The sequence below is a fragment of the Saimiri boliviensis genome, chromosome 10 (assembly GCF_048565385.1).
Source record: "Saimiri boliviensis isolate mSaiBol1 chromosome 10, mSaiBol1.pri, whole genome shotgun sequence".
In the NCBI taxonomy this organism is placed as follows: domain Eukaryota; kingdom Metazoa; phylum Chordata; class Mammalia; order Primates; family Cebidae; genus Saimiri; species Saimiri boliviensis.
Window position 1 is genome coordinate 10,775,078 of NC_133458.1, and position 26,062 is coordinate 10,801,139.

The following is a 26,062-nucleotide window of genomic DNA, read 5'->3' on the forward strand; positions in this document are numbered from 1 at the left end:
TTTATATGATAAGAACTGAGGATTTCTTTGAATTTTTCAACCTATCAAAAAGTGACACATTAATGCCACTAAATGATACAGGATGTCATCCAAATCTATATTCTTCATGTAAACAGCCTTTTGTAAATTGTGTTATAGATGTTAATATCTGCTTGTGTTTCAGTTTCCGTATCTCAAAACTTCTCAGTTATTGTGAAGAATAAATGAGATACAATAGATGAAAGTATTTATCAAATTACGTCTTACATAGCACAGTCAATAATAAACACTTTACAATATTCTTTAACAAACAAGGAAAATTTATTAATTTACATTAAAATTTGGAGATTTTTAATAAATTTTAAAATACGTGTTTTGAAACATGTATTTTAACTATTTGGTTTTATGACATTAAATTATGGAATTAAAAATAAATAAGGTGTATTTGGTTAGGATGGTAAGTAAACACTGGCACACTGGCATTGAACTTTTATGCCTTCTAAATCTCTTAAAGCTAGGGAATTCACATACACACACACACCCCCCTAAAGCTAGGGAATACACACACACACACACACACACACACACACATACACATACACTGCCCCCCACTCATATATACCCCTAAAGATAGGGAATTCACACACACACACACACACCCCTAAAGCTAGGGAATACACACACACACACACACACACACACACACATACACATACACTGCCCCCCACTCATATATACCCCTAAAGCTAGGGAATTCACACACACACACACACACACACACACACACACTCTACTAAAGCTAGGTAATACACACACACACACACACACACACACACCTCATTAAAACTAGGGAATACACACATATACACACACACACACACACACACATGCTCATACATATCCCCCTAAAGCTAGGGAATTTACACACACATATACACACACACATATATACCCCGGAAGCTAGGGAATTCACATATACACACACATACACATACACACACATATCCCTAAAGCAGCTAGGGAATACACACACACACACACACACACACACACACACACACACATATATCCCTACAGCTAGGGAATACACACATACACTCATATATATACAACCCTAAAGCTAGGGAATTCACACACACATACATGCACACACACACACAGACACACACGTGTGTGTGTGTGTGTGTGTATATATATATATATATATATATATATATATATATATACTCCTAAAGTTCACACACCCATGCCTGTGTGCCCACACACACATACATATATACTGCTAAAGCTAGGGAATACACACACACAGACACAGACACACAAACACACACAAACATGCACACACACTCATATATACGCCTAACACTAGGGAATTTACACACATGTACACACACACACATACTATACCCCTAAAGCTAGGGAATTCACATACACAACCGCCCCCCCCACACCCCTAAAGCTAGGGAATACACACACCCATATATATGTATCCCTATAGCTATGGAATACACACACACACACACACACACACACACACACACACACATATTTCCCACAAAGACCAGGAGATTATGAATCAATAGCAATAAAATTTTGGAGGATGGAAAGCAAATGAATATGTGCTAATTGACTTAGTAGATCTAAGAATACTGAATTTTAACTCGACAGTCTGGCAAGATGAGAATCAACCCAATTTATGACCATGAGTACATAAAAGGTTCAATAATTAATAAAGCAAGGAGAACTGGGTTAAGGCTGTTTGACAGACAGTAGATCCCTGGGTTTCCTATGCCTTGTGGCTGATTGACTACTTCTCTCTCACTCTGGTAGATAACTGGAGGTTTATTTTCTAAAAGAATCCCTGCATTGAGAAGAACCAAGTATAGCAGAGGATGTGGAAACTACACAGAAAATGAAGATTATCTATGCTTATAGCAAATACTCAATGTTCATGCTCTTGAACCTCTTTTCCCAAATGGTTCCAAGATTGTTGGCAACCAGACCTGAAACCTCCAGGAAATAAATTTTAAAACTTACCCTTAGATTACCTGACTAATAAAAAGAAGAAGAAGAAAAAAAAAATGCTGACAACAGGTGAGACAGTCCAAAAACTGGAACACTCAGCTTCCTGTGCAGTGAGGTGATCACATAATTTATCATCCACACAAGGACACTACTGAAAATAAAAGGAAGAGCCTTCACAAGGACGTCAGAGAAATGGGAGGAAAATGGGGCATGGGTAGGAGGCATGTCAGGACATAACCCATAACCGTTACTCTAACCCAGAGTAAACCTCCAAGTCAACAAGACCCTCCTACCCCTAATAATAAACACACAGCTAATAATAATCACGAACATGAGGAAAGCTGTGAAGGTCAAAAAAAAAAAAAGAACAGAATCAAGAAACTTGGAGAAAACTAAGACAGAAGGGGGAAAAGGATGTTTATTCTCATTGGAATATAAAAAAAAGGCACTGCATTCATAAAGCAATAATAGAACACTATTAAAAAGGAAATTTTCAAGAAGAAACACTTTGATTTAAAACCACAATGAAAAACCTTCTAGAAAGAGATAATAAATCATGAGACAGAATCAAAAACAGATAAATAAAAAGAAATTTAAGAACCTGAGTTACCAATGTTAAAGTGAACACCCAGCAAATACATGAAAACTGACCTATTCCAAATGACGTTTGAAATTTCGGAACATTTGGGACAAAAAGAAGATTATCCTAACTTTCAGAGAACAAACAGGTGGTACTGAAGGATTAAGAAGCCACCAGGGATGTGCTATATCCAAAATAGAGAGTAAAACTAAAATGAAGAAGACATTATATAAAAATCATGAATTCCAATATAGGAGAGATGAAGACATTCTTGGTAAACACAATTATGGTGAAGATGAAGTCCGTGATGATGGTACACCCCATGCATAAAGGACAAATACCTCAGATTAGAGAAAAGTGAAATGTCAGCAAGATGCTCAATATTATTTTACAGTCTTTTAAAACCTGAGAGCAAAAGATGTCAGATTCTACAATGTACTAATAAACTTCCTTCTCTGTCCTCCATGTCCTGGTGCCTGGAGCAGCGAAGGCGTTCGTTTCACCTCTCAAAATTATGCAGCCTTGTCTTAGCCCTAAAACCTATAGCTATGCCATGTGAGCTTAGAAACAGAAGGGCAAATAGGAGTATGGTGAAGATAGAATAACATGGATGCACATAAAAGCAAAACATAATAATAGTAATGATAAAGTTAATAATATAGCAAGTTCTTACTTAGTCTCGCTTTATAATGCTGATTTTGTTCAAAATCTGAGTAACAACAGAATATGAGATTAATAATTATGTGAAGAGTAGTCAATCCCAGTGAAGCTGTCTGTACATAAATGCAGCAAACAGAGTTTTTGACAATGTCATCCACAAGGATTTTTTTCCCCAAAGTTGTATTTCTATTCTTCATTAATGAGACAATTACTTTGATGTAGCCATCATTTATGTGAGGCACTGATAAGTTTTAGGGCCTCTAGTTTAAGTCAGTTCCAGGAAATATGACTTTAAATATTTTCCAGTTTGGGGAACATATGATATTGGTGCAGTTTACGATTTAACTTTATTGGTTGTGGTGATTAGACAAAGCCATAATATAAAAAGAGAGATTAGCTGCCACATGAGATTCTCTTTCTAACATTTCCAGGAACATTATGGTATGAAACTTGATGTACTCAGAAGAAAATAAAAGGTGACCCATAAACTTGAAAAACCTAAAGTTTGGAGAAAGAGAAACACAGTTATTACTGGCTTTAAGTTTAACCACAAGAGAGGAATTCATAGTAAAAAAGTACAAGATTATTCTTGCGGTTTTTGATTTTTGATTGCAAATTCAATGAGTTGAACTTAATTGAATTTCCCAATGTGTGTGTGCGTGTGTTTGTGTGTGTTTCCCATCCTGTTTGAAGAGTTGATTATTGTGCACTAGGCAAGAGTTTCAGATTCCAAGCACCAAAGGAAATCAAATAATAGTCCCTAGCCATACATGATGTGAAGCCTTTCTTGGATTTTGAGCAGAGAAATTGTATAACAAAAGCAGTGCTTTTAAAGCACAAAATCAAGCAGTGTCTATAAGGTACTGTTTTGTCAAGTTACATGAAAATATTTGAAGGAAGAGCATTTGCATATAGAGTATGATTTTGGAGGCTTCAGAAGGGCTGAGTGATCTGCTATGCATCTAAAGCCATTTCATCTTGAATTCACCTGGGGTCTTGTACCCCCTTTCTGGGTCCTCTCCTGTGGTGTAGGTCTCACTGGATTTCATGGTTTTTCTCTCTTTCCCTTCCCTTTTTTTTTGATTTTTTGAGAACTTCTGCAGTATTAACCTATCACTATGGCTAACACACAATGAAGACGAGATTGCAAAGAAAGCCTAGCAGGCAGAAGCTGTCTATGGAAGGAGGCTGAATCCAGAAGAAGAAGAAGTCTTCGGGAGCGGGTCATCAGTTACGGAGAAGAGTTCTTTACAGGCTGTGTTTGATCAGTGAGTTGGTTCCGCGATTTTCAACTGAAGCTGTATGAGCAGAATTGAATTCAACGATTTATACTGATTGTGAAGAACTGAAATAGCTGAACGCATGAAGCAGGAGTTGCTGAGTGATTACAAAGGTTTATAACCAAGACAGCCTGTGAGAGGTCGACAAAGAGGAGAAGATGTGACTGAAAGAAGACAGAAAGGACAGCTATTCTCTGAGTGGGTTAACCATAGAGGAGGTAAACTAGGTTAGAAGATTGAAAGAGGAGAAAAAATGGCTTTGATGAGAAAACAGTAAAAACGAGTGGAAGAAAAAAATTGAGGATATCAGTGCACACATCAGAGAAATAGTTATGATATATAGGAAAATGAAGGGGTTAGAAGATTAGTAGGGTCCAATTTATGAATGTTAATAAGCCCTAATATAGAATAGTCTCTGTGTGTCCTCATCTCTACATGATTTCATTCCTAAAAGACGAAGAATGAGACACTACAATCGTATTAAGGTTACAGATGATATGAAGTACAATTCCATTCAATCCTGTTGCATACTCAAACAAGATTTTGTTAGATTCAGTTTAAGACTTTACATTGAAAAATTAACTAGATGTCGGGGACAGAGTTTAAGTTACTCTAAAAGTTGGGCTCAGACCCTAAGGGATGATAAACCTAGGTATACAAAAAAAAAAAAAATACAAATTATGTAAAGCTCTCAGAAAATTACATTAGAGAAAATACTTGCAGTTGAATTGAGAACTAAAAATGATAATATAATGATTTATGTATTGATTTCATTTAAAATATGTCCTCTGATGTAAATTGTTTAAAACAAAAAGGCTGTCCAAACCACAGAGAATAAATCAGAGCTGTTTAAGGAAGTTTTAATGATAATGAAGCGATTTGAATAAAAAAAGATCATTTCAGCAATCAAATTGCAAATCATACTACAGAATATAAATGAGAAGTGCGGTTCCTATGTATGTATGAGCTTGTGTGCACATACACATACAGACATGGTTGCTATAAACTAGCTTTGAACATACAAGCCTAGCTAAAAAATCAGGCTTCATTATTTACTACATGTGTGGCCTAGGACTTAATTTCTCAGAGCTCTAGTTTTATCATCAAAAAATGGAAGAATAGATTACCCATCTTGTGATGTTGTCATGAGTTATTGGATGAGTTAATTCATGTGATATTTTAAAAATGTGCCTGGCATTTAGTTTGCTCTCAATTATATATGCAGGTATCCATATAAAATATAAAATCTTTATCACACAACGCCTAATGTGTTAGTAATTGTCATTTCTGGTTGACAAGTAATTTTTATTTTTGCTGTATTGTCAAGTTTTAATCAAATAATATGCTACAACTATAAGACTGTTGCTATTCAAAAGGTAGAAACAAAAGTTGTTGGAATTGTGAATAATATACATAGGCATGTAGGTAAGCATGCTAGACAGAATTCTAAAATGGTCTTCAAGATTCCAGCAACCTGGTGGGTACACCAGGTATAATACCCTCTCCTAGACTGGGGGTGGCACCAGCAAATATGATGGGGTGTCACTAATGGGATTGAGCTTCTTTATAAGAAACAGTTGAAGAAATTCTGCAGGTGTAATCAAGGGCTGTAATCTGGTGATTTCGAGTTAATCAAATGGGTGTGATTATTCTGGGTGATGACCTAGTCAGGTGAGTGCTGGAAAGTGAGTCAGAGACACAAAGCCACAAGGCAGGGACCTGGGAGCAGCCTCTGGGAGCTGAGAGCAATCTGAGACCAACAGCCAGTAAGAATATGAGATGTCGGTCTCGAAACCACAAGGAACTGAATCTATCAACACTTGAATAAGATTCTAAGAACCCAAGTCTCTGGTAAAACCCAAGCCCTGGCTGACACCTTGATCTCAGCCTGGTAAGACTCTGAGCAGTTGACCCAGGTAACCTGTGCCTTGACACAAAGAAACTGTAGATACTAAATTTGTGTTACCGTAAACTGCTAAGGAAAAGAGCACAGTCATGTGTCACTTAACAACAGGCATAGGTTCTGAGAAATGTGTCATTGGGTGATTTTGTGGGAACACATAGAGTTTACTTACACAAATCTCAGTGGTATAACCTGCTACACACCTAGGCTGTGTGGTGAAGCCTATTGCTCCCAGGCTACAAACCTGCACAGCATGTCACCGTACTGGACACTGTAGGCAATTTTAACAGAATGGTATCTGTGTCTATCAACCTATCTAAACATAGAAAAGGTACAGTAAACATACAACATTGTAGTCTTAAAGGACCACCATTGTCTATGTATCCTATTGTTGACTGAACACGTATGGGTGCACAACTATACAATAGGATAGAAACTGTTTTGCTTTGTGGATATGGGGAGGTAGAGGTGGGTGGGTTTAGGATACTGTGCACTACAGTTCAAGTCTGCCACCTCAGTGACCCATTTCCTCCTGCTCACGCTGTACTTCTAAAGCCTATGAGAAGCATAATACTAAATACAATACTAACACTGAGTGCAAGTGCTTAGAAACTTCAGTTACAAGCTCTCTATAAATATTAGATTAAAAAGACATGAACAGCTTTTACTATTATAGAGGATAATAGAATTTGATCAGCTAAATCCTGGGGCTTTATAAAGCACAAATTATGTAAATAAACTTAATGGCTTTTTGATAAAACTACAAAACCAGTGCTAGGAAGAACGCAAGAGGAGCTCTTTATTTGGACTTTAAACTTCATGCACTAGAGCACAGATGCTTACTTAAATTAAGAAAAAAAATGAATGCAGGGAGTCATAGAGAAAATGAATTAGAGGATAGAATATGAGGAAAAGTATTGTCTTAGGTTTAAGGATATACAGGAAGGTTCCAAGGATAATGGCTGGATCTGGCTTTATTTACTATTGTTACCGTTAACCATCTAGCAGAAAGACTTAAATGAAGCTTTAAATACAAAGCTTCAGGGTTTCTAGGGAGAGGATGCTGGTAACACCTGAAGAAAATAAAAATGAAAAGCTGAAATGTTAGGAGAAAAAATGTACAATTAAAAGAGGTTAATACTGAAAACATAAGATCGTTTTCACAAAAGTTTTAACACCGAATTTTCAGAGGGAGCATAAAAACAGAGAAGGAAGGCAAGGATAACAATGACCACATTTTATAATGTGCCCTAACATCTAAAACAAGAAACCAGGCTTTGGCTTTCACAGGATGATACATTTTTTTTTAAAAAAGGATTCAGTGAAAAATCTCTCCTCAATGTCATCAGCTATGCAGCACTTGAAATGCTCTATAATTTAGGACACCCCCTAATTTCCAAATTTCTAAGAGATGTACCTCTGAACTGCAGATAGCCAGAAGAATTACATAGTAGAACAACTGTCTTATGATAAAAAATGAAGAGAGTCAATTTATGTCAAACTTAGCCAAGAAATAGTAAATTCAAGCTTGTTTGAGATAAGAGGTTTCTGTCTAAATTATTTGACTGCAAGCAGTAATTTTTTCATGTCTCATGGTAACAATAGAAATTTTTTGAATGAAAGGCAGTATAGAAATGAACTTATTCCATTTCCTGCACTTTATTTACAACAAAAATGAGACAAAGATTATTTATTTATTTTTATTATCTATTTTTTTGAGACAGAGTCTTGCTCTGTTACCCAGGCTGGAGTGCAGTGGGGCCATCTCGGCTCACTGCAACTTCTGCCCTTCACGTTCAAGCGATTTTCCTGTCTCAGCCTCCTGAGTATTTGGGATGACAGGTGTGTGCCACCACATCCACCTAGTTTTTGTATTTTTAGTACAGATGGGGTTTTGCCATGTTGGTCAGGCTAGTCTTGAACTCCGGACCTCAGGTGATCTGCCCACCTCAGCCTCCCAAAATGCATGAGTCACTTGCCCAGCCAAAGACTTTTTAAAATAAATGTGTTCAAGGTCCTACAGTGACTTTGTGTAGCATCTGCCTGTAGGACAACTTTACCTGGTTGAGTTACAGGGACCTAAAGCAACACAGAATCTTACCCTTTTTCCTAGTTTTCCTCTGCTTCTCTGTGCTCTATGTCATAGGGTTATCATTTTCAACTTTTTCTATATCATCAGGAACAGTCTGGCCAACTCACCTTCTTAAATACCAATCAAATCGATATCTTCCTATTTTACTTTATTGTTACTACTTTATGTTTCCATTTTCAACTCCTGAATTACTACAGGGGCTTTCGAACTTGTCTCCCTCTCTTATGTCCCGGTGGCCTTTGGAGAACCTTTTTCACAGCTGCCAAAGTGATGCTTTTAATATATACTGCCTGATGAAGTTACTCTTTTGCTTGAAACCATCCATTGCTTGCTTTGTCCTGAAACCTCAGGACAAAGTTTCAACTGCGTTTCATCCTACACAAAGCATTTTGTAAGTTGACCTATTTTTCCTTCTCCTGATTTCCCAGTCTCATAACACCTACTTGTTCTTCAAGACTCAGCATATAAGTCAGCCGTTTTATGGAAGATTTTGCTGGTGTCCTATGCAGTGCTTAGAATTCTCTGTCATTTAGAACACTCCTAATTCCCTAGGATATAGCTCAACCCATGGTTCCCTGACACTGTCTATGCAGCATCCTTAGTAGGTTCATCATTCCTGGCCATACCACGTTCCCTGCATTCTAGTTGCTATTTATTGCCATACTTCTGTGGCACCACCACATCCATTGTGCATGTGTGGATGGATGCCAAGTTGCTCTTTATTTTCCAAGTCTTTTTGTCATTCTCTAGGATCCAAGCAGTCATTTCAACCTCCACACAGATAATCTATCTGCTCCCAAATGCTCTCAGACACTTTTTCTCTATCTACCCTCAATTATGTATATTTTTCCAAACATTTATTAAGTATTTTAACACTGGAAATCAAATCTCTATCTACTGAATGATTGTGTAATATGGTTTAGCTCTGTGTCCCATGTTCAAATCTCATCTTGAATTGTAATCCCCACAATCCCCATGTGTTGAGGGAAGATGATGAGAGATGATGGTGAAAGATGGTGAGAGATGGTGAGAGATGGCTGGATTATGGGGGCAGTTTTCTCCATGCAGTTCTCATGATAGTGAGTTAGTTCTCATGAGATCTAATGGTTTTATAAGTGGTTGACAGTTCCGCCTTCACATGCCTTCTCTCCTGCTGCCTTGTGGAGAAGGTGCCTGCTTCCCCTTCTGCCAGGATTGTAAATCTCCTGAGGCTTCCCCAGCCATGAGGAACTGTGGCTCAATTAAAGCTCTTTCCTTTATAAATTACTCAATCTCAGGGAAGTTCTTTATAGCAGTGTGAGAAGGAACTAATTCCTCCTCCCACTCATCCTCCTCCTCCCCCTTGACCTTGCCCTGCCCTTCCCTTCCTCCTCCTCCTCCTCCTCCTCCTCCTCCTCCTCTTCCTCCTCCTCTTCCTCCTCCTCCTCCTCCTCCTTTTTTCTTGACAGGGTTTCTAGCACTTGGGCTGGAATGCAGTGGTGTGATCACGGTTCACTGTAGCCTTGATTCCCCAGGCTCAAATGATCCTCCCACCTCAGCCTCCCAAGTAGATGGGACCATGGGTGTGCACCACCACACCCAGCTAGTTTTTTTTTTTCCTTTTTTTCCATAGAGATAGGGTCTTGTCATGTTGCCCAGGCTGGTCTTGAACTCCTAGGCTCAAGTGATCCACCCTCCTCGGCCTCCCAAAGTGCTGGGATTACAAGCGTGCTCCACTGTGCCCTGCCTGTTGAGTTTCTAAGAGCTCATTTCTCAGATGCTGTTTCTTTGTTATATCAACCCCCAAATGCTATTATCAATTCTCATATATTAATATGTTAATAATTGGCACATTTATATCTCTAACCCAAACAGGCTTTTGGGGCTTCTCCGACTGCAAAATTTGCATCTCAGTTTGGATGGCATATGGCACTTCACATTTAATTAGTCAAAACTAAGTTCTTGAGCTTCCTTTAAAACTTATTACCCTTATTTTCCACTTCTTCTAAATGGCACCATAATTTATCCAGTTATTCAGTCCATATGTTGAGAAGTTAGTATTGATTACTGTCTCTAAACATTCTCATCCAAACTTTTACCAATCCTGTCAATTCTACCTTCAAAACAAATCTAAAAATGTATCAGTTTCTCATCACTTTAAACCATCACTACCCTAGTTCAAGGGAGCATCATCTCTTCCTTGAACTTTTGCAATAGCATTAGAACTGGTCACAGTGTTTTCATTCTGTCTCTCATAGCAGTCCAAGTGGTAGATGTTTGAATGCAATCAAGATCTTATTCTACTGATTAAAATCTTTCCATGGACTCCCACCCACTGTAATTGAAAAATAATTAAAAAATAAAAAAATAAAAGCACCTTTTTCCCTGCCCTGCACTCATTATAGCTGGTCTGCTCTGGCATGCCCCCACCCACCTTTCCCCTGCTTTATTTTGAGTCCCTCTCTTAGGCTTACTATGTTCCAGCCACTGGGATTTCAGTTCTTTGGAATAAGTCAACCTTTCTTGGGCCTTACGGTATTGATTTATAGGGCTCATTTCTCTTCTTTGCCTTTTTGAGTGCTTGTCTCCTTTTATACTTTAGGTTTGGGGGAGCATATATAATTTTTCATGACATAGAGTTATATATCAAGACTTTATAGAATACCTCATGCTGTTACTCTCTCTTCCTTAACATTTATCTTTTGGAAATGGAATAGCCCAAGCCAAGCCTTGTGCATCATATTCTCTTAATGATGTTAAATCCACATCCTTTCCAGGAAAAGAAAGCATTGGTCAGTGACAAAGAATGAAAAGGTGCCTGCTGGCCTATAAGGCAAGATTCTTTGAGGGTCCCTGACCACACTGATGTTCATAACTCTCTTGCATGAACAGAAGAAAAATATTCTAATTGCAAAAAGTTGTACTCTGCTCCTCATAGCTCAGACTGCATCTAAAGTACGGAGTTAGATTGCAGCTATGCTCTTTAGGGGAGATATAGATGAAGATAAGACCTATGTTTCTGAGCAAAGGGTTCAATGTACAGGAGAAGATCTCCTGAAAGTACACTAGTACTGTGTGTTGTGTGTGTCCTTCATGAGAATTGTGTACATTATAGTTTTATTTCTTTTTATAATTTTTTTGAGATGAATATAGAACAATAACTAAAATAAATTCTTAATTGTCCAATCCAAGCCAGGATACCCTGATTTCCCTTGAGGTTAAGAATAGACTTTATTGACTGGGCACAGTGACTCAAGCCTGTAATCCCAACACTTTGGGAGGCCGAGGTAGGTGGATCACAAGGTCAAGAGATCGAGACCATCCTGGTCAACATGGTGAAACCCCATCTCTACTAAAAATACAAAAAAATAGCTGGGCATGGTGGTGCGTGCCTGTAATCCCAGCTACTCAGGAGGCTGAGGCAGAAGAATTGCCTGAACCCAGGAGGCGGAGGTTGCGGTGAGCCGAGATCGCCATTGCACTCCAGCCTGGGTAACAAGAGCGAAACTCCATCTCAAAAAAAAAAAAAAAAAAAAAAAAAAGAATAGACTTTATTGCATTATATATTTTCATATATTAGGAGAAACCAAAATCAAGATTCTTTTAAATTAAGTCACGTTATCATAGGTTAATACTTTAGTGCTAACAAGATAAAACTGAAGGTATATAAAAAAGAATTTGAGAGCATTAATAAGTCCAACTGTCAGTGAACTCTTAGATTAATCTCTCTGGTAAATGTGTTTTTTCTCTGAGGCATGCCTGGAGTTCTTTTTCAAAATAGAAAAATAAAATAAAATGGCAGCTAGCATCTTCCAACTTTCTAGAGGAAATTTGGCAATTTAGGAGATGCTAGCTCCCATTTTATTATTTCTATTTTGAAAAAAAATTTTTGAGACAGGATCTCACTCTCTTAGACTGATTATGACTCACTATAGCCTCAAATCTACTGGGCTCAATGGGATCCTTCCACCTGAGCCTCCTAAGTAGCTGGGAATTTTTCTAACTAGAAATGTGGTCTCACTATGTTGCCCAGGCTGGTCAGCTTCCATTTTATTGTCTTCTTTGTATGTCTTCCATACTACATTGATGCCTTCATCATTTTCTCTTCTATTCCGTACTATGCCTGGCTTCCTGATACTGCTAAGAGTTCCCTTCTGGTGTCTGCTTGCCTATAGTATCCTTCATGGTTTTCAGTTCTATTTGCACAATCTGATTTCCACTTAGACATAATGAATCAGAGTCTGCAGGGATAGAGCCAAGAAGTTTGTGTGGAAAACAAAACAAAAACAAAATAAAACTCCATATATGGTTCTGAACTATAGCCCAAAGTAAAATCCATGGGCTGCAAATAATTCAATTTGAATCTTGCCTGAGAAATATGGGCAAGTTATTTAACTCCCAAAACCTTTAAAAATTTTCATCCAATTTTTAATTCTTTAATTTTTTTCCCCAAGACAGAGTCTTGCTCTGTTGCCCAAGCTGGAGTGCAGTGGTACCATCTTGGCTCACTGCAACCTCAGCCTCGTAGATTCAAGCGATTCTCCTGCCTCAGCCTCCCAAGTAGCTGGGATTATAGGCACATGCCACCAAGCCCAGCTAATTTTTGTATTTTTAGCAGAGACAGCGTTTCACCATGTTGGCCAAGCTGGTCTCAAACTCTTGACCTTGTGATCTACCCACCTCAGCCTCCTAAAGTGCTAGGATTACAGGCATAAGCCACCATGCCTGGCCCTCATCCAATAACTTTTATTGAAGGTTTATCATGTGTTAGACAATATGCTAAGAACCATATGCAGATTATCTTATTGTATTCATATGATAATGCTATGAAATGAGTATCCTTATTATCTCATTTTACAGATAAAGATTCTGAGGCTTATTGCATTTAGTAAAGTTAGTATACTAAGTGCCAAATATTACACATGTGGTGATTAATGAAGCCAGGATGTAAACTCAGTGTCTGTCTAAAGGATTTATTGTGGTACTTGGCAGATGATAACAGTCACACTCAGTAATGACCATCAGTAGCATCATATTATCATTACTCTTATCATCATATGCCCAGGATTTCTTATCAAATGCTGGTCTTTTTCTGAAGCCAGTAATTAATGCATACCTCATACATTCTTCTGGATTTTTGAAGGGTAAGATGTTGCTAAGTGTCTAATGGACAATCTGTTTTTAATCTCAGAGATCTGTACATCTTACACATTGTTGTGGAAGTTTACAAGAACCCACAATCTCATTTAACATGGAAGTGGAGAAAAGCTAGGTTCTCTTCCCAAGAAGAAAACCCCAAATATATTTCATGAAAGCTTCCGGTAATCTTTGCTATTGTCAAAATGGGATTTCAGTACATAGAAAGATTTCTTCTGTAACCAGTGAGAATAGAGGAAGGTCTGGTATGATCTAAAAGTTTCCTCCAGCATGCACAATGAAGATATCGGAGCCATGATACTGAAGTTTCTTAGTCTAGGTTACCAGTCCTTGCCGTGGGCTTAACTTTTTAACTTTACTTTCTGGTTTTCCCCCCGACATGTTGATTTTTTCACAAAAATGATTCTTAATTGTTCATGTCAAAGGTAAACTTTTTGAAAAGCATAGTGTCAAAATGTTTTATTGCTTTAATAACACATTTTGCCATCTTATCTAACAAATCCAGCAATATCTTACCGATTAGATGTTGTGATAAAAGCACAGCACCGAAGAAATAAACCATTGGTGGAACTACTTATTCGTAACATAGAGAAAAGCAATCTTCATAAAACATAAATGTGACACAGTTACCTGTCATGTTGCAGTAAACTTTCAGAGGCCCCAGAGGTCCACTGCCATCAGGATCTATCCAGTAGTAATTGGACGTCTGGCCTAGGTGTTTGTATGCTTCACAGGAAGGCTCGTAGATAGCTAGAACAAAATATCACATATAAGCACAGAACAAATGGCTCCCCAGACAAACGCCCCAGTGGCACATGTAATGCCAGCGCACCGTTAGTTAGGAGTCGTTCTTCTTCCTAGAATCAGCATTCTTTTTCTCTAAATTTAAATTCATGATTTGCTTCCTTCTCTAGAAGCATTTCTGACCTAACAAAGGCAGCGAGCTCCTGGTATGCCTTTAATGACGGGGACAGGACTAAAGCAATCATTAAACAGATGTCATGTTTATTTTACTGGGGCTCATGATCATTGAAAAATATTTTAATTTATAGTTATTTGTAGATATTAGCCCCTTACTATCAAAAACTATTTTCATAAGTGTTGTTTGCTTCGTTGGTTGCCAACTAAGAGGCCAGAAAAAATTACCCTTCACTCTCTCTGCTTCTCTCTTCTGGACACACGCACACATACTCTCACACACACACATAATTTTTGCATGGTTATTACAGGTTTCCCATAAATAGTATGTAATTTTGAACCTTACTTTATCTCAAAAAAAAAAAAAAAAACAAGATAGGAAAGAAATTTCTCTGATTCATTTTATTTGTTCCAGGTACTTTAATTACATCAAATCGAGTTTGTGCAGAAAGCTGACATTCATGTAATTAAATTATGTTCTTATTCATTATTTCCCTTTTTATTCCAGTGCTCATGACACATTTTCTTTTTTGCACAAAGACTGCACCTGTTTTCAGAAGTACAAAACGGACATTTACATATCTCCTTTGTAGTTAGAACATCTAAAATACTGCTGTGAAAACTTTTTAAACAGCTCCACCCAGGAATTCATAAAGAATATGAAAGTTCTCTTCAACTAAGATATGGCTTTGGTAAAAATATGTCTACCTGATGACACAAGCAGGGAAGTCTTTGGGTAAGTTGGACTTGAATCGCACTCGTAGGGGTTGTCGTGTGTTAAATTACAAAACAGTACAAAATAAATTACAAAACATTGTAAAGCTTATAATTCTAATGTACTAATTAAAAATAATTGCGTGGTCCTAGAATTAGAGAGCTTTCACTGAGAAGGGTCTCAAGGTTGTTGCCACTTCTCTGGATTTCCAGCTTGGCTGTGCACAAACCTCAGTCGTTACTCTCACAGGAATAATTAGGTTCTGGAAAAACTTGTTTCTCCAACGAAATTCACTAGCACCTGTTTGAGATCAGGAAGTCAGTTTCATGGGTGGTCTGATTTGGGACCTCCCTTTTTAAATCTTCCTCTACCAAGATCTCTGTGCCTCCTTTGGCTTTCACCAAGAAGGTAAGACCTTCAACTCGATGTCATTTCAACGACAGCATCCTAGAATGAAACTTTCTAAAACTCTGTGATCTATTCATTTCTTCTTCCGTGCCTCCCTGCCTCATTTCCTCCTTTTGCACACAGTTATTGAGGAGCTACGGTGTACTGAGGAGTGCGTTAGGCATTGAAGATCCAGCTGTGAACAACACAGATAGAAGGCCTTCGGAACAAAGTTTGTTCACTAACGATTTTGGTATTGCTCATTAGTAAACTACTCTTAGAAGAGGATGGGGCTTGAAAGCTAAGCAAAGCCTAGACATTGTTTGTCCCAGTGTAATTATTAATACACCCACTTTCAATGTCCCAAGGGGCTCATTCAGATGATAAACTACATGGCTGCTCTAATTCTGAATGTCATACCAAGTAGAACAGTACAATAAAATGCAGGGGAAACGTATTTTTAAACTTTTAGCAGGAGACGCCATAAGTCAATATAGGTTGCATATTAACTTATATAGAATGAAAACTCTGTATAGCAAAGCAATAGGTTTTATGGAAGTGATTCAAAAGGTAAAAAGAATATTTAGGCTGTTTCAACTATAGGCTGCCATTTGAAAGCTTACCAGGACTTAAACTGAAGCAATATGACAAAGAATAAATAGGACTGATTCAAATGTTTGTTTTTTAAAGAACTGCAGGACATAGAAACAAGCTGGATATAGGTGTTTAGGAATAAAGAGGAGTTAAGAGTAGCCTAAACTCACAATCTTTGAAAATAAAAATGTTTAATTAATTTTTTACACCTCTCTCCAGATTATTAAAATTGTTATGTATAGTTCTAAAGAAACCAGGTTGTCAGGTGCAAATCCTAGTTTTCCTCTTAGTCCGTTTGGCCAATCTGTCACTGAAACCATTCCCCTTCCTTTCTGTTATAATATTTAGTAATTAATCATTCTCTTTTTCTTCTCCCAATCATTCTTCTCCTTATCATTGTCCTTCATCAAGTACCTTGTTTATAACAGTCATCTTATTAATTGGTTGTTCTATCCAAATATCTCTTCACGTCTCAACCAAATATGCTTTTTAACCAATGTTTGTCTAGTTATGAAACATCACTTTTTAAAAAATTTTTATTATTTTTTAATTTTATTTATTTATTTATTTTTTGAGACGGAGTTTTGCTCTTGTTACCCAGGCTGGAGTGCAATGGCGCGATCTCGGCTCACCGCAACCTCCGCCTCCTGGGTTCAGGCAATTCTCCTGCCTCAGCCTCCTGAGTAGCTGGGATTACAGGCACGCACCACCATGCCCAGCTAATTTTTTGTATTTTTAGTAGAGACGGGGTTTCACCGTGTTGACCAGGATAGTCTCGATCTCTTGACCTCGTGATCCACCCGCCTCGGCCTCCCAAAGTGCTGGGATTACAGGCTTGAGCCACCGCGCCCGGCCATCAAAACATCACTTTTAAGTAATGTGTGATGTTTACTCAATATCTATAAATTATATCACAGATCTTCATCTATGTGTACAAGAACTTTTATTTTCCTAACAAGTTTTTCTCTGCTTCAGCTACTTGCCAATGTAAACGTTGCATTCTGGTCAGGCAAACTCACCATGGGAGCTTGCTTACCTCACCCTCATCCTTTCCAGAGCAGCCTTTATCTATAATATACTACCAGCCTGTTTCTCAATCTACAGAAGTTCTCAGTCAGAGTTAACAATTAGGCTGGGCATGGTGGCTCACGCCTGTAACTGCAACACTTTGGAAGGCCTAGCTGGGAGGACTGTTTGAAGCCAGGAGTTTGAGACCAGCCTGGGCAACACTGTGAGACCCCATCTCTACAGAAATTTTTAAAAAATATTAGTCAGGTGTTGTGGCACATGCCTATAGTCCCAGCTATTGGGAGGCTGAGGGGAGTAAGATGTCTTGAACCCAGGAGTTCGAGGCTGCAGAGATCTGTGCTCATGTGACTACATTCCAGACTGGGTTACAGAGCAAGACTGTCTCAAAACAAAACAAAACAAACAAAATGTTAACAAAGCAGAAGTGGTAAGAAATGTGGCTCTGCAGTCAAACAAAACTGCCGACTTCATTTCAAACTCCAACTCCACAAAACACTACTATGCAATACTGGTGATGTTACCTAACCTAATTTAGCCTTATATGGGGAAGTATGACAGGTATATTCTAGTGGTGTTATGAAGATTGGTGGACCTAATCCATGTCAGTTGCTCAACACAGTGCTTGACCCATGGTAAAGACTCAACAGGTGACATTTTTGGCAATTTTGTTATTAGTATAACAATTGTTAATTTAGGTCCCACTCAAATTCATCCTTCATAAGGAGACTCTTCCTACTTAGTATATCTATCTTACTATGTAACACAGGGTACTCATTGCTTATCTTATACACTGTAATACCTGGTTATCACTGATTAAGGCTTTGATTGACCATTGTTAATTTAATTATGTATACAAATTTTATTTTCTAATAGGACTGTGAGTCATCATAGGGTCAAGGGGCTGTAAAATGTGTTTTCTTTTCTATTCAATACAATCTATTGTGGTAGATATATTTAAGAAATGGCATTATAACTGAATTTAGAGTTTACCTGTTCTTCATCCTATTCTGATTTTGATTAAGGATTATTAGTTGGCTAACCTGAATAAACAGATGCATTAAACATGATGGGAACATCATAAGCATAGGTAACGATTGCATTTTTAAGAATATGGGCATTTTAATAAGGGCTATAGACTTAACCCAAGTAACTAATAGTAGATGTTGAAGGCATGTGGTGTGGAAAATTTTGGTAATCAAGAAGCTCTTCAGTGGGCTCAATGGCTCATGCCTGTAATCTCATTGCTTTGGGAGGCTGGGGTGGGAAGATCACTTGAGGCTGGAGTTTGAGACTAGCCTGGGCAACACAGCAAGACCCCATCTCTTAAGAAATGAAAGTAAATAATACAAAGAAGATCTCTTTTTCTTCAAAGTGTAACAATTATTGTGCTTGCCTTTAAACTACAATAGGCCTAAGCTGCTTTGCCTCATCAACACTTGTGGAAAACCGAATACTTCAGTCCAAAGTTTTGCATGTGTGAAATACCTAGAGAGCTTGTTAAAACAGAAATTCCTGGACTTTACCCCAAAGACTTCGACTCAGTAGAGAATTTGCAGTTATAGCAAGCTCCCAAATGATGCTGGCATTGCTGTCCTCACACTGCATTTGAAGAAGCATAGCTTTCATCCCGAAAAAAATGTGAATTCAAGGCGGGTAGACTAATTTTGATTTATATCTAAATTTTCAGCAAAAGCAGATTACTGAAAGACAATACAGTAAAATTGTAAATATGATAAGGTTAGAATGCTGTATCACTTCACTCAAAATACGATAAAATGGAATGGGATGCAAAACCATAATGTCAAAAGAAATATATGAATACACAGAAAAAGGTTTATAAAGAAATACATCAAAATAGTAGGAGTTGTTATTTTTCAGCAGTAATATTGTGGGTGATTTAAAACTTTTCATAGTTTTTAAAATTTCCCGCATCACTTAATAACATCAATATGTTATTTTATCATTAAAACATGTATTTTGTCATTAAAATACATTTAAAAACATGTATCTAGAATTTTGACCCTGGAGTAAAATGACAAGAATATTTGTGATAGAGCAAAATCACATTAGTTTTATCATCTGAATAAAGAATTTAAGAAATTTTAGTTCATATCTCTTTTTTGTCATTTACTGCTTAGAAACTCTACCTAACATTTGTTTTTTCTAACTGTAAAATTAAGTTATTAGGTTGGTGCAAAAGTAATTGCAGCTTTGACATGAAAAGTAATGGCAAAAACTGCAAATACTTTTGCACCAACCTAATAGTTATACTTTCTTCACCAAATTATTGTGAAGATTAAATAAAATCACACACTTCAAAAACTAGAAGTTATTGAGTATATTTAATTTTTCATGCAGAGAATGAGCTAACAACAGTGTTTACCCTGCATGCCTCAGCCAGTTAACTCTGCACCCAGTGGAATCCTAGCTTGGTTGCACAATTTTTGCACATTAAACCCTAGGAGATGACAGAACACAAGAGCTAAGGTAGCAGCCACTGAAGAAAGAGAAGGGTCTGAGCCATCGTCGATAATTGAGTTTTGCTAGTAGCCTGCTGAAGAACAGAAAGATAATTGAGCTGATGGCAAAATAAATCGACTGATCAAGTCTATTGATTTATTGGTAAAGTAATTTTTCTCTGTTGCAACTCCGAATCCCAAGTACAGGTTCTCATCCTATCTATTCATAAGTAAATCTCAGATATTCAGAAATATTAATATTGAACATATGACAGTGCATTTCATAGCATGCAAAAATGTAAACAGTGACAAGTCCTATTTATTTATTTATTTTTTTGAGATGGAGTCTGGCTCTGTCACCCAGACTGGAGTGCAATGGTGCAATCTCAGCTCACTGCAGCCTCCACCTCCCAGGTTCAGAGATTCTCCTGCCTCAGCCTCCCAAGTAACTGGAATTACAGGTGTCTGCCAACATGTCCGGCTAATTTTTGTATTTTACAGTAGAGATGGGGTTGCACCATGTTGGCCAAGCTGGTCTCAAACTCCTGACCTCAGGCGATCTGCCTGCCTTGGCCTCCTGAAGTGCTGGGATTACAGGCGTGAGCCACTGTGCCCAGCCTCTAAATACCTTATTCATTTTCATTAAACAATGAATGTTGTCTGTGTATTACCTATGATGGAAAATGAAGTACTATTGAATTAGTTTCCTCTTGCTGCTATAACAAATGACCAGACAGTTAGTGACTTAGAATAGCACCAATTTATCTTACAGTTCTGGAGATGATAATACAGTTAATAATAATGATACAGTTTCCTGGGCTAAATTCAAAGCATTGGTAGCACTGTTTCTCCTGAAAACTCTAGGGAGAAATCTATTTTCTTGCCTTTTCCCAGTTATAGAGGCCACACACATTTCTTGGCTCATCATCTGAGTCCTCTGTCTTTAAAGTTAGCAACTAGGTGGAATCTTCCTTATGCTGCATCACTTCAACTCTCTGCTTTCACAGTCCCTTTCTCTATTTTAAGGAGCCCTGCCATTACAAGAAGCAACCCAGATAATCTGGGATAATCTCCTCAAATCAAGGCTCTTAACAAGCATGAAGTCCCTGTGCTATATAAAGTTACATATTCACAGGTTCCATGAATTAAGACATGAACCTCTGGGGGAGGGGGGGAGCATTATTTTTATCACAACTGTATAGAAACTATATAAAATAATATGATTTTATATAAGTGGTGTATGGAAATATTACAACTATATAAAAATGATTGCTCTATTTGAAGAACAACTTTTCTTAAGCAATTAATGTGCTTCCAGTGTTGTTGATGAATGTAAGGTATATTATGTAGAATAATAAAGAAAGATGGAAGAACGAAGTCAAATTTTTATACTGAACTTCAAAGGTCCACATGGCCTTGAAGGTTATGTCCATCGGCAGAACAGGAAACAACATGGCCCAAGCAGAGGATGTGAGAGAGAAATTCTGTTAAAGCCTCTGTTCTCTGCTTACATGCAGACATGGCTGCAGGTCTATGCAGGATTGCCAAAACACCAGCAAATAAAGAAAAGCAAGAAGTTTAAGAGCAAAAATAAGTAACAGGTTTGAATTCCTAGGAAATAAAGCATCAATTAAAGAATGACTAGGGTGGGTGGAGAAACATGAAGGAGGCCCTATTCCCTATGAGAAGAGCTAGAGTTCCATGATGCTGATGAGCTAAGGAAGGTTCTCTCCATCCCTGTCTATACCTCGTGCTTTAGGAGAGACAATTAAACTTGAAATACACATCCCTCCTGTTACGACCTTGAAAAGCATGAGGATCGCTAGAAGTGGCCAAGGATGGACCCATGTTAGAAAGTTACTCACAAGTCAAAGCTTGAGCACATACATAAATGCTATCTCTGGAACGTTATAAGCATTCTTCTTGATTGTATGCAAGAGGGAAAATATTCATTTTTAATGATTTGATATGAAATTGAGGAGTAACAAAATAACTTTAAATCTAATTTTGATAAATGCTGTAACATTTTACATATCAATCAATCGATTATGAATTCCTTCACCTTTCTGCTCTTTTATATTGGAGGCGATCATGTGCTTAGTGTATACTTGTACTTACTTGCTGTAGGGACCAGGTTATAAGATGCTAAAAAAGGGTATTGGTTTTCTGGGAATTTCAAGCCTTGAATGAATAAAGAAACTTTTTAATGTAAAATGTAGGCATAGCAGCAATATAGTTTATATGGGGTGTATCTTGGTGGGTGGTGTTCAGAGTAGGATAGTCTCTGGGGCCCTCCTTGTTCTGTTCTTTTTTTAAGCATGAAACCACCTTCTGATCTTAATCTGGCTTTCAAAAATAAGTTTCTATATTGGAAAGAGGTATTTCTCATTAGAAGCCATGAAACTGACTTTTTTTTTTTTTTTTTTTAATCTCAAGCAGACTCTAGTGAATTTGGTTGGAGGAATGTGTTTGCCCAGAACCTAATTATTCCTGTTAAGATAACCACTGAGGTTTGTACACAGCCAAGCTGAAAATCCAGAGAGGCGGCAATGACCTTGAGGTACTCCTCAGTGAAAGCTCTCCAATTCTAGGACCATGCAATTATTTTTAATTAGTACAATATAAGCTTCACAATACCTAACTCCTCATTAACACTTGAATATTAACCTCGTATGTTCTCTGTCTGTTTGGATTTTTTTTTTTTTTTTTTAGAGCTTGAATGAATGCCCTGAGTAAACTACCTTTTTTCCCTGAGGAACCACTGTCTCATTAACAGCACACAACAAATGAAGATGGTAGAGAGAGTGTGGATTTAAAAACAGATATTCTGTAAGCTAACATTGTGTCATGATCTCTCCCTGAATATAATTTCTGTATGAGATGTTATTCATTAGAACCCCTAATGGGATTATTCACCTGTCCAAGTCTCAAGGGGAGGGAGTAAATTAGGATTTTTTAAATAAAAAGACAAAGTTTCAATTTCCTGTTAAAATTATAACAGCTTGTAGTTCTTCTACTTGATAAATCCTTTGAAAACTTTTTGGAAGCCAGAGTATATCTACATTTATTATTACATTTCTACTCTCTCCCTTTCTCACACCAAGCCCATTTTTGTCTTTTGTTTGATCCTTCACAATTTCCTCTATAATCTAAATTGGCTCCATTGCTCTGTTTCAAAGAAAAAATAATAATCCATACTATTGCAATGGCAGTCACAAAACCAGGACTCTTTGTCTCGATATCATTATGACTGCCATATTTCTTAGTGACTTCAATATCCATTCTTCATATTCTTTGACCTATACTCCACGGAATATCAATTTTTGCTGTATTTCATGACTAAATCTAAACAACTCTACCTGTATTTTATTCAGGGTTACTTTTAGTTTATAGAAAATTCTAAGAAGAAGAGAAAGCTTACAAAATCCAACAGGCATTCTACAAACTCACACTTCCTCAATCGAAAAGGCCTGCACAATGAGGCTCAGTAGCCAGTTCATTGTTGCTCAGATCCTGTGGAGGTTTCTTATGTTGCTTCATCTCCTTAGTCTCCATTCCCATCACTAATCTTCCCCCTCTCTTTTTCTTTTCTCCCTTCCCCTTCCCCTTCTAATTCCTTTCCCTTCCTTTCTTTCGAGATGGAGTTTCACTTGTTGCCTAAGCTGGAGTACAATGGCACGATCTCAACTCACTGAAATTTTGCCTCCCTAGTTCAAGCGATTCTCCCGTCTCACCCTCCTCAGCAGCTGGTATTACAGGAACATGCCATCACGCCCAGCTAATATTTGTATTTTTAGTAGAGACGGGGTTTCACCATGTTGGCCAGGTTGGTCTCTTATTTCTGACCTCAGGTGATCTACCCACCTCAGCCTCCCAAAGTGCTGGGATTTACAGGTGTGAGACACCACACTCAGCCCCTTTCTTATTGCTGATTAATTATTTTATGAACACCTACTGTGGTAGTGGTATCTAACACTATGCCCTGCCCTAGGAATAAAAAATTTAAAAAGTCATAAATCCTAGCTCTAGGGAATTTGCTATGTAATATATGGGGCAGGCATGTTAACTAATAAAATACTATATATAATTTGTTAAATGTTATAAAAGAGTATAAAACAAAGTACTCAGAGACTTTAGAAAAATGGATTGGAGAAGTTGATTTAGGACAGTCTGGAAAGGCTTTATTTGTGAAGTGATTTTATGCTGTCCTACAGGATGAATAGGCACTTTCAAGGAAGATAAGGGAAGGACGTTTCCTTATGGTTCCTCCCCAGAACCATGTTATTCCATGCTTGTCCTCAGATCATTTAACTGCTTTCTTGATTTATCTCTTCTGTTTCCATTGGCTATGTCTTATCTATTAATCTGCAGTGGTCTCCTCGATCTTGGATTCAAGGATGGGTAGACACGTGCCACATGCTAGTCCCGTTTCCCAGTCCATTCTAGAGGAAATTCAGCTTCTTCGCCACTTACACGTTAGCCCCTCAAATCAGAACGTTTTCACTGCTCTCTCACCTTCAAGAATGTCATTGATTCCTACCTTGGGCTTTCACTACATTCTCATTCTCTATGGCTGTATTAGACGTTGTCATTGTTGGCTGCTTCCTCATGGAAACATTCTTCCCTTCAATTCTGTGCCGTTACGCTTGTGTTTCTTTTTGCCTGTTGACTGTCCTATCCTGTGTCTTGCACTGTCATTTTTCTTCTCCTGTCCTGGAAAGAGAGCTGTTCTCTGAGGACTCTGTCACTGCCATGTGCTCAAAGCAATTTGTTAATGGTTAACTTGTCAAAGATAGCTCCCCTAGAAAAAGGCAGAGTCAGGATTTGAACACAGGAATTCTGACTACTGTGTCCTTATACTTCTTAAACATTGTGCTGAATTGTCTAGACTGAAATCATGGAGTAAGAAGGTATATTTCTTTCTCATTGTTGAAGGATCATGTGGAGAAAGGTGAAGGATGTGTGTCACTAAGGAAATGACTCTTTCAAGTGTAGATTTTTCTTATTTCTCTCTCTCTCTCTCTCTCTCTCTCTCTCTCTCTCTCTGTGCTGTGTGTGTGTGTGTGTGTGTGTGTGTGTGTGTGTGTGTCTGTTGAGGAAAGAAAAATGGAGTAAAGAAATCCTCCATTTGTTTTTAGCTAAACAAATCATAGTTAGTTAAATGAAAAATCAGACTTTTAAACGAAGAAGTGTTAATTCTAAATGCAAACTTTAGTCATTTAAGTAAAGTCATTTTATGACTCAAATAATAAAATGATAGCTATATTTGTATACTAATTTACAGCCTTAAAATGTTTTACTATAATTTATTTAATTCAATGAATGAGGCAATAGGACTGATTTTTAAATGTTAAATATAGTCTTTTAAATTTAATGAAAAAATAAACTATTTAAAAATGTGAGCTTTGAAATTTGAAAATGAAACAGGCTCTTTCCCATAGCAGAAAGAATTGTGTTTAAACTCATATATAACTTAAATAAAAAACAAACAAAATACACCCCCACAAAATTGAAGGCCATACAGGGGCACGGTGGGAAGATGTTTAGATCAAGAGTCGGAATTCCTTTTTTGTGCCTTGTTTCTGTAACTTACTGTCCATATGACTTGGATTATTTGCCACTTAATGTTTCTGAGTATAAATTTTCCCATAGAAATGAGGAATTTGATAGGATACTCAAGTTTTATTTTGGCCAAGCACTCTAAGATCTTAACAGTTTATGGTGCATATTTCAAAAGGCCATAATAATCTGAATATCTTTGCTAAGCCTTTATAATTTCTTGTCCATTATTTAAACATTGGAGTGGTCATGAAGACATTATTGGTGATTTTACAACTCTTCTGTCAGAGATAAAAGAAGATTTAAATATAGATAATACTGTTAGGAAATATAGACCACTCATGGATGAATACAAGTCGAGAGTCTATTGTTAAAACCAAAACAGCAACAAGACACTAGCATCTGATTCAGGTTTGGTGTAAGAAATTTCCCTGATAGTGGCTTTCTACAACTTCTTTTGAGATATGAGGATTATATAAATGTAGGCTTATAAAATAATAGGACAGGTTTAAAAAATATCAGACTATTACTAGAATTGCTAAATGTGACTTACATTGCTTGAGGTTCTGTTCAAGCCATCTCAGAAACAGGTAATGAAATTGCTAGTCTTCAAAGTAAGCCCCTTCAGTAGAGATTGAGGAGTCAATAACTTCCTCATGCCTTACATAACCAAGAACCAGAGAAGTAATAGTATTTTCAAATATTCTAGAATCTTAAGGGACTAAGGGACTGCTCCTCTCCCCACA

General features: G+C 37.5%; 1 protein-coding gene across 2 annotated transcripts in view; it reads right to left on the reverse strand.

Annotated features, from left to right (window-relative positions):
• CNTNAP2 (contactin associated protein 2) overlaps nt 1-26,062 on the reverse strand; it is a 2,246,749-nt gene that overhangs the window by 826,053 nt on the left and 1,394,634 nt on the right. For both annotated transcript variants that reach the window (XM_074378960.1, XM_003929829.4), the window contains one exon: nt 14,286-14,405. In XM_074378960.1, coding sequence (XP_074235061.1) covers nt 14,286-14,405 — 120 coding nt within the window. The remainder of the gene's footprint in view (nt 1-14,285; nt 14,406-26,062) is intronic.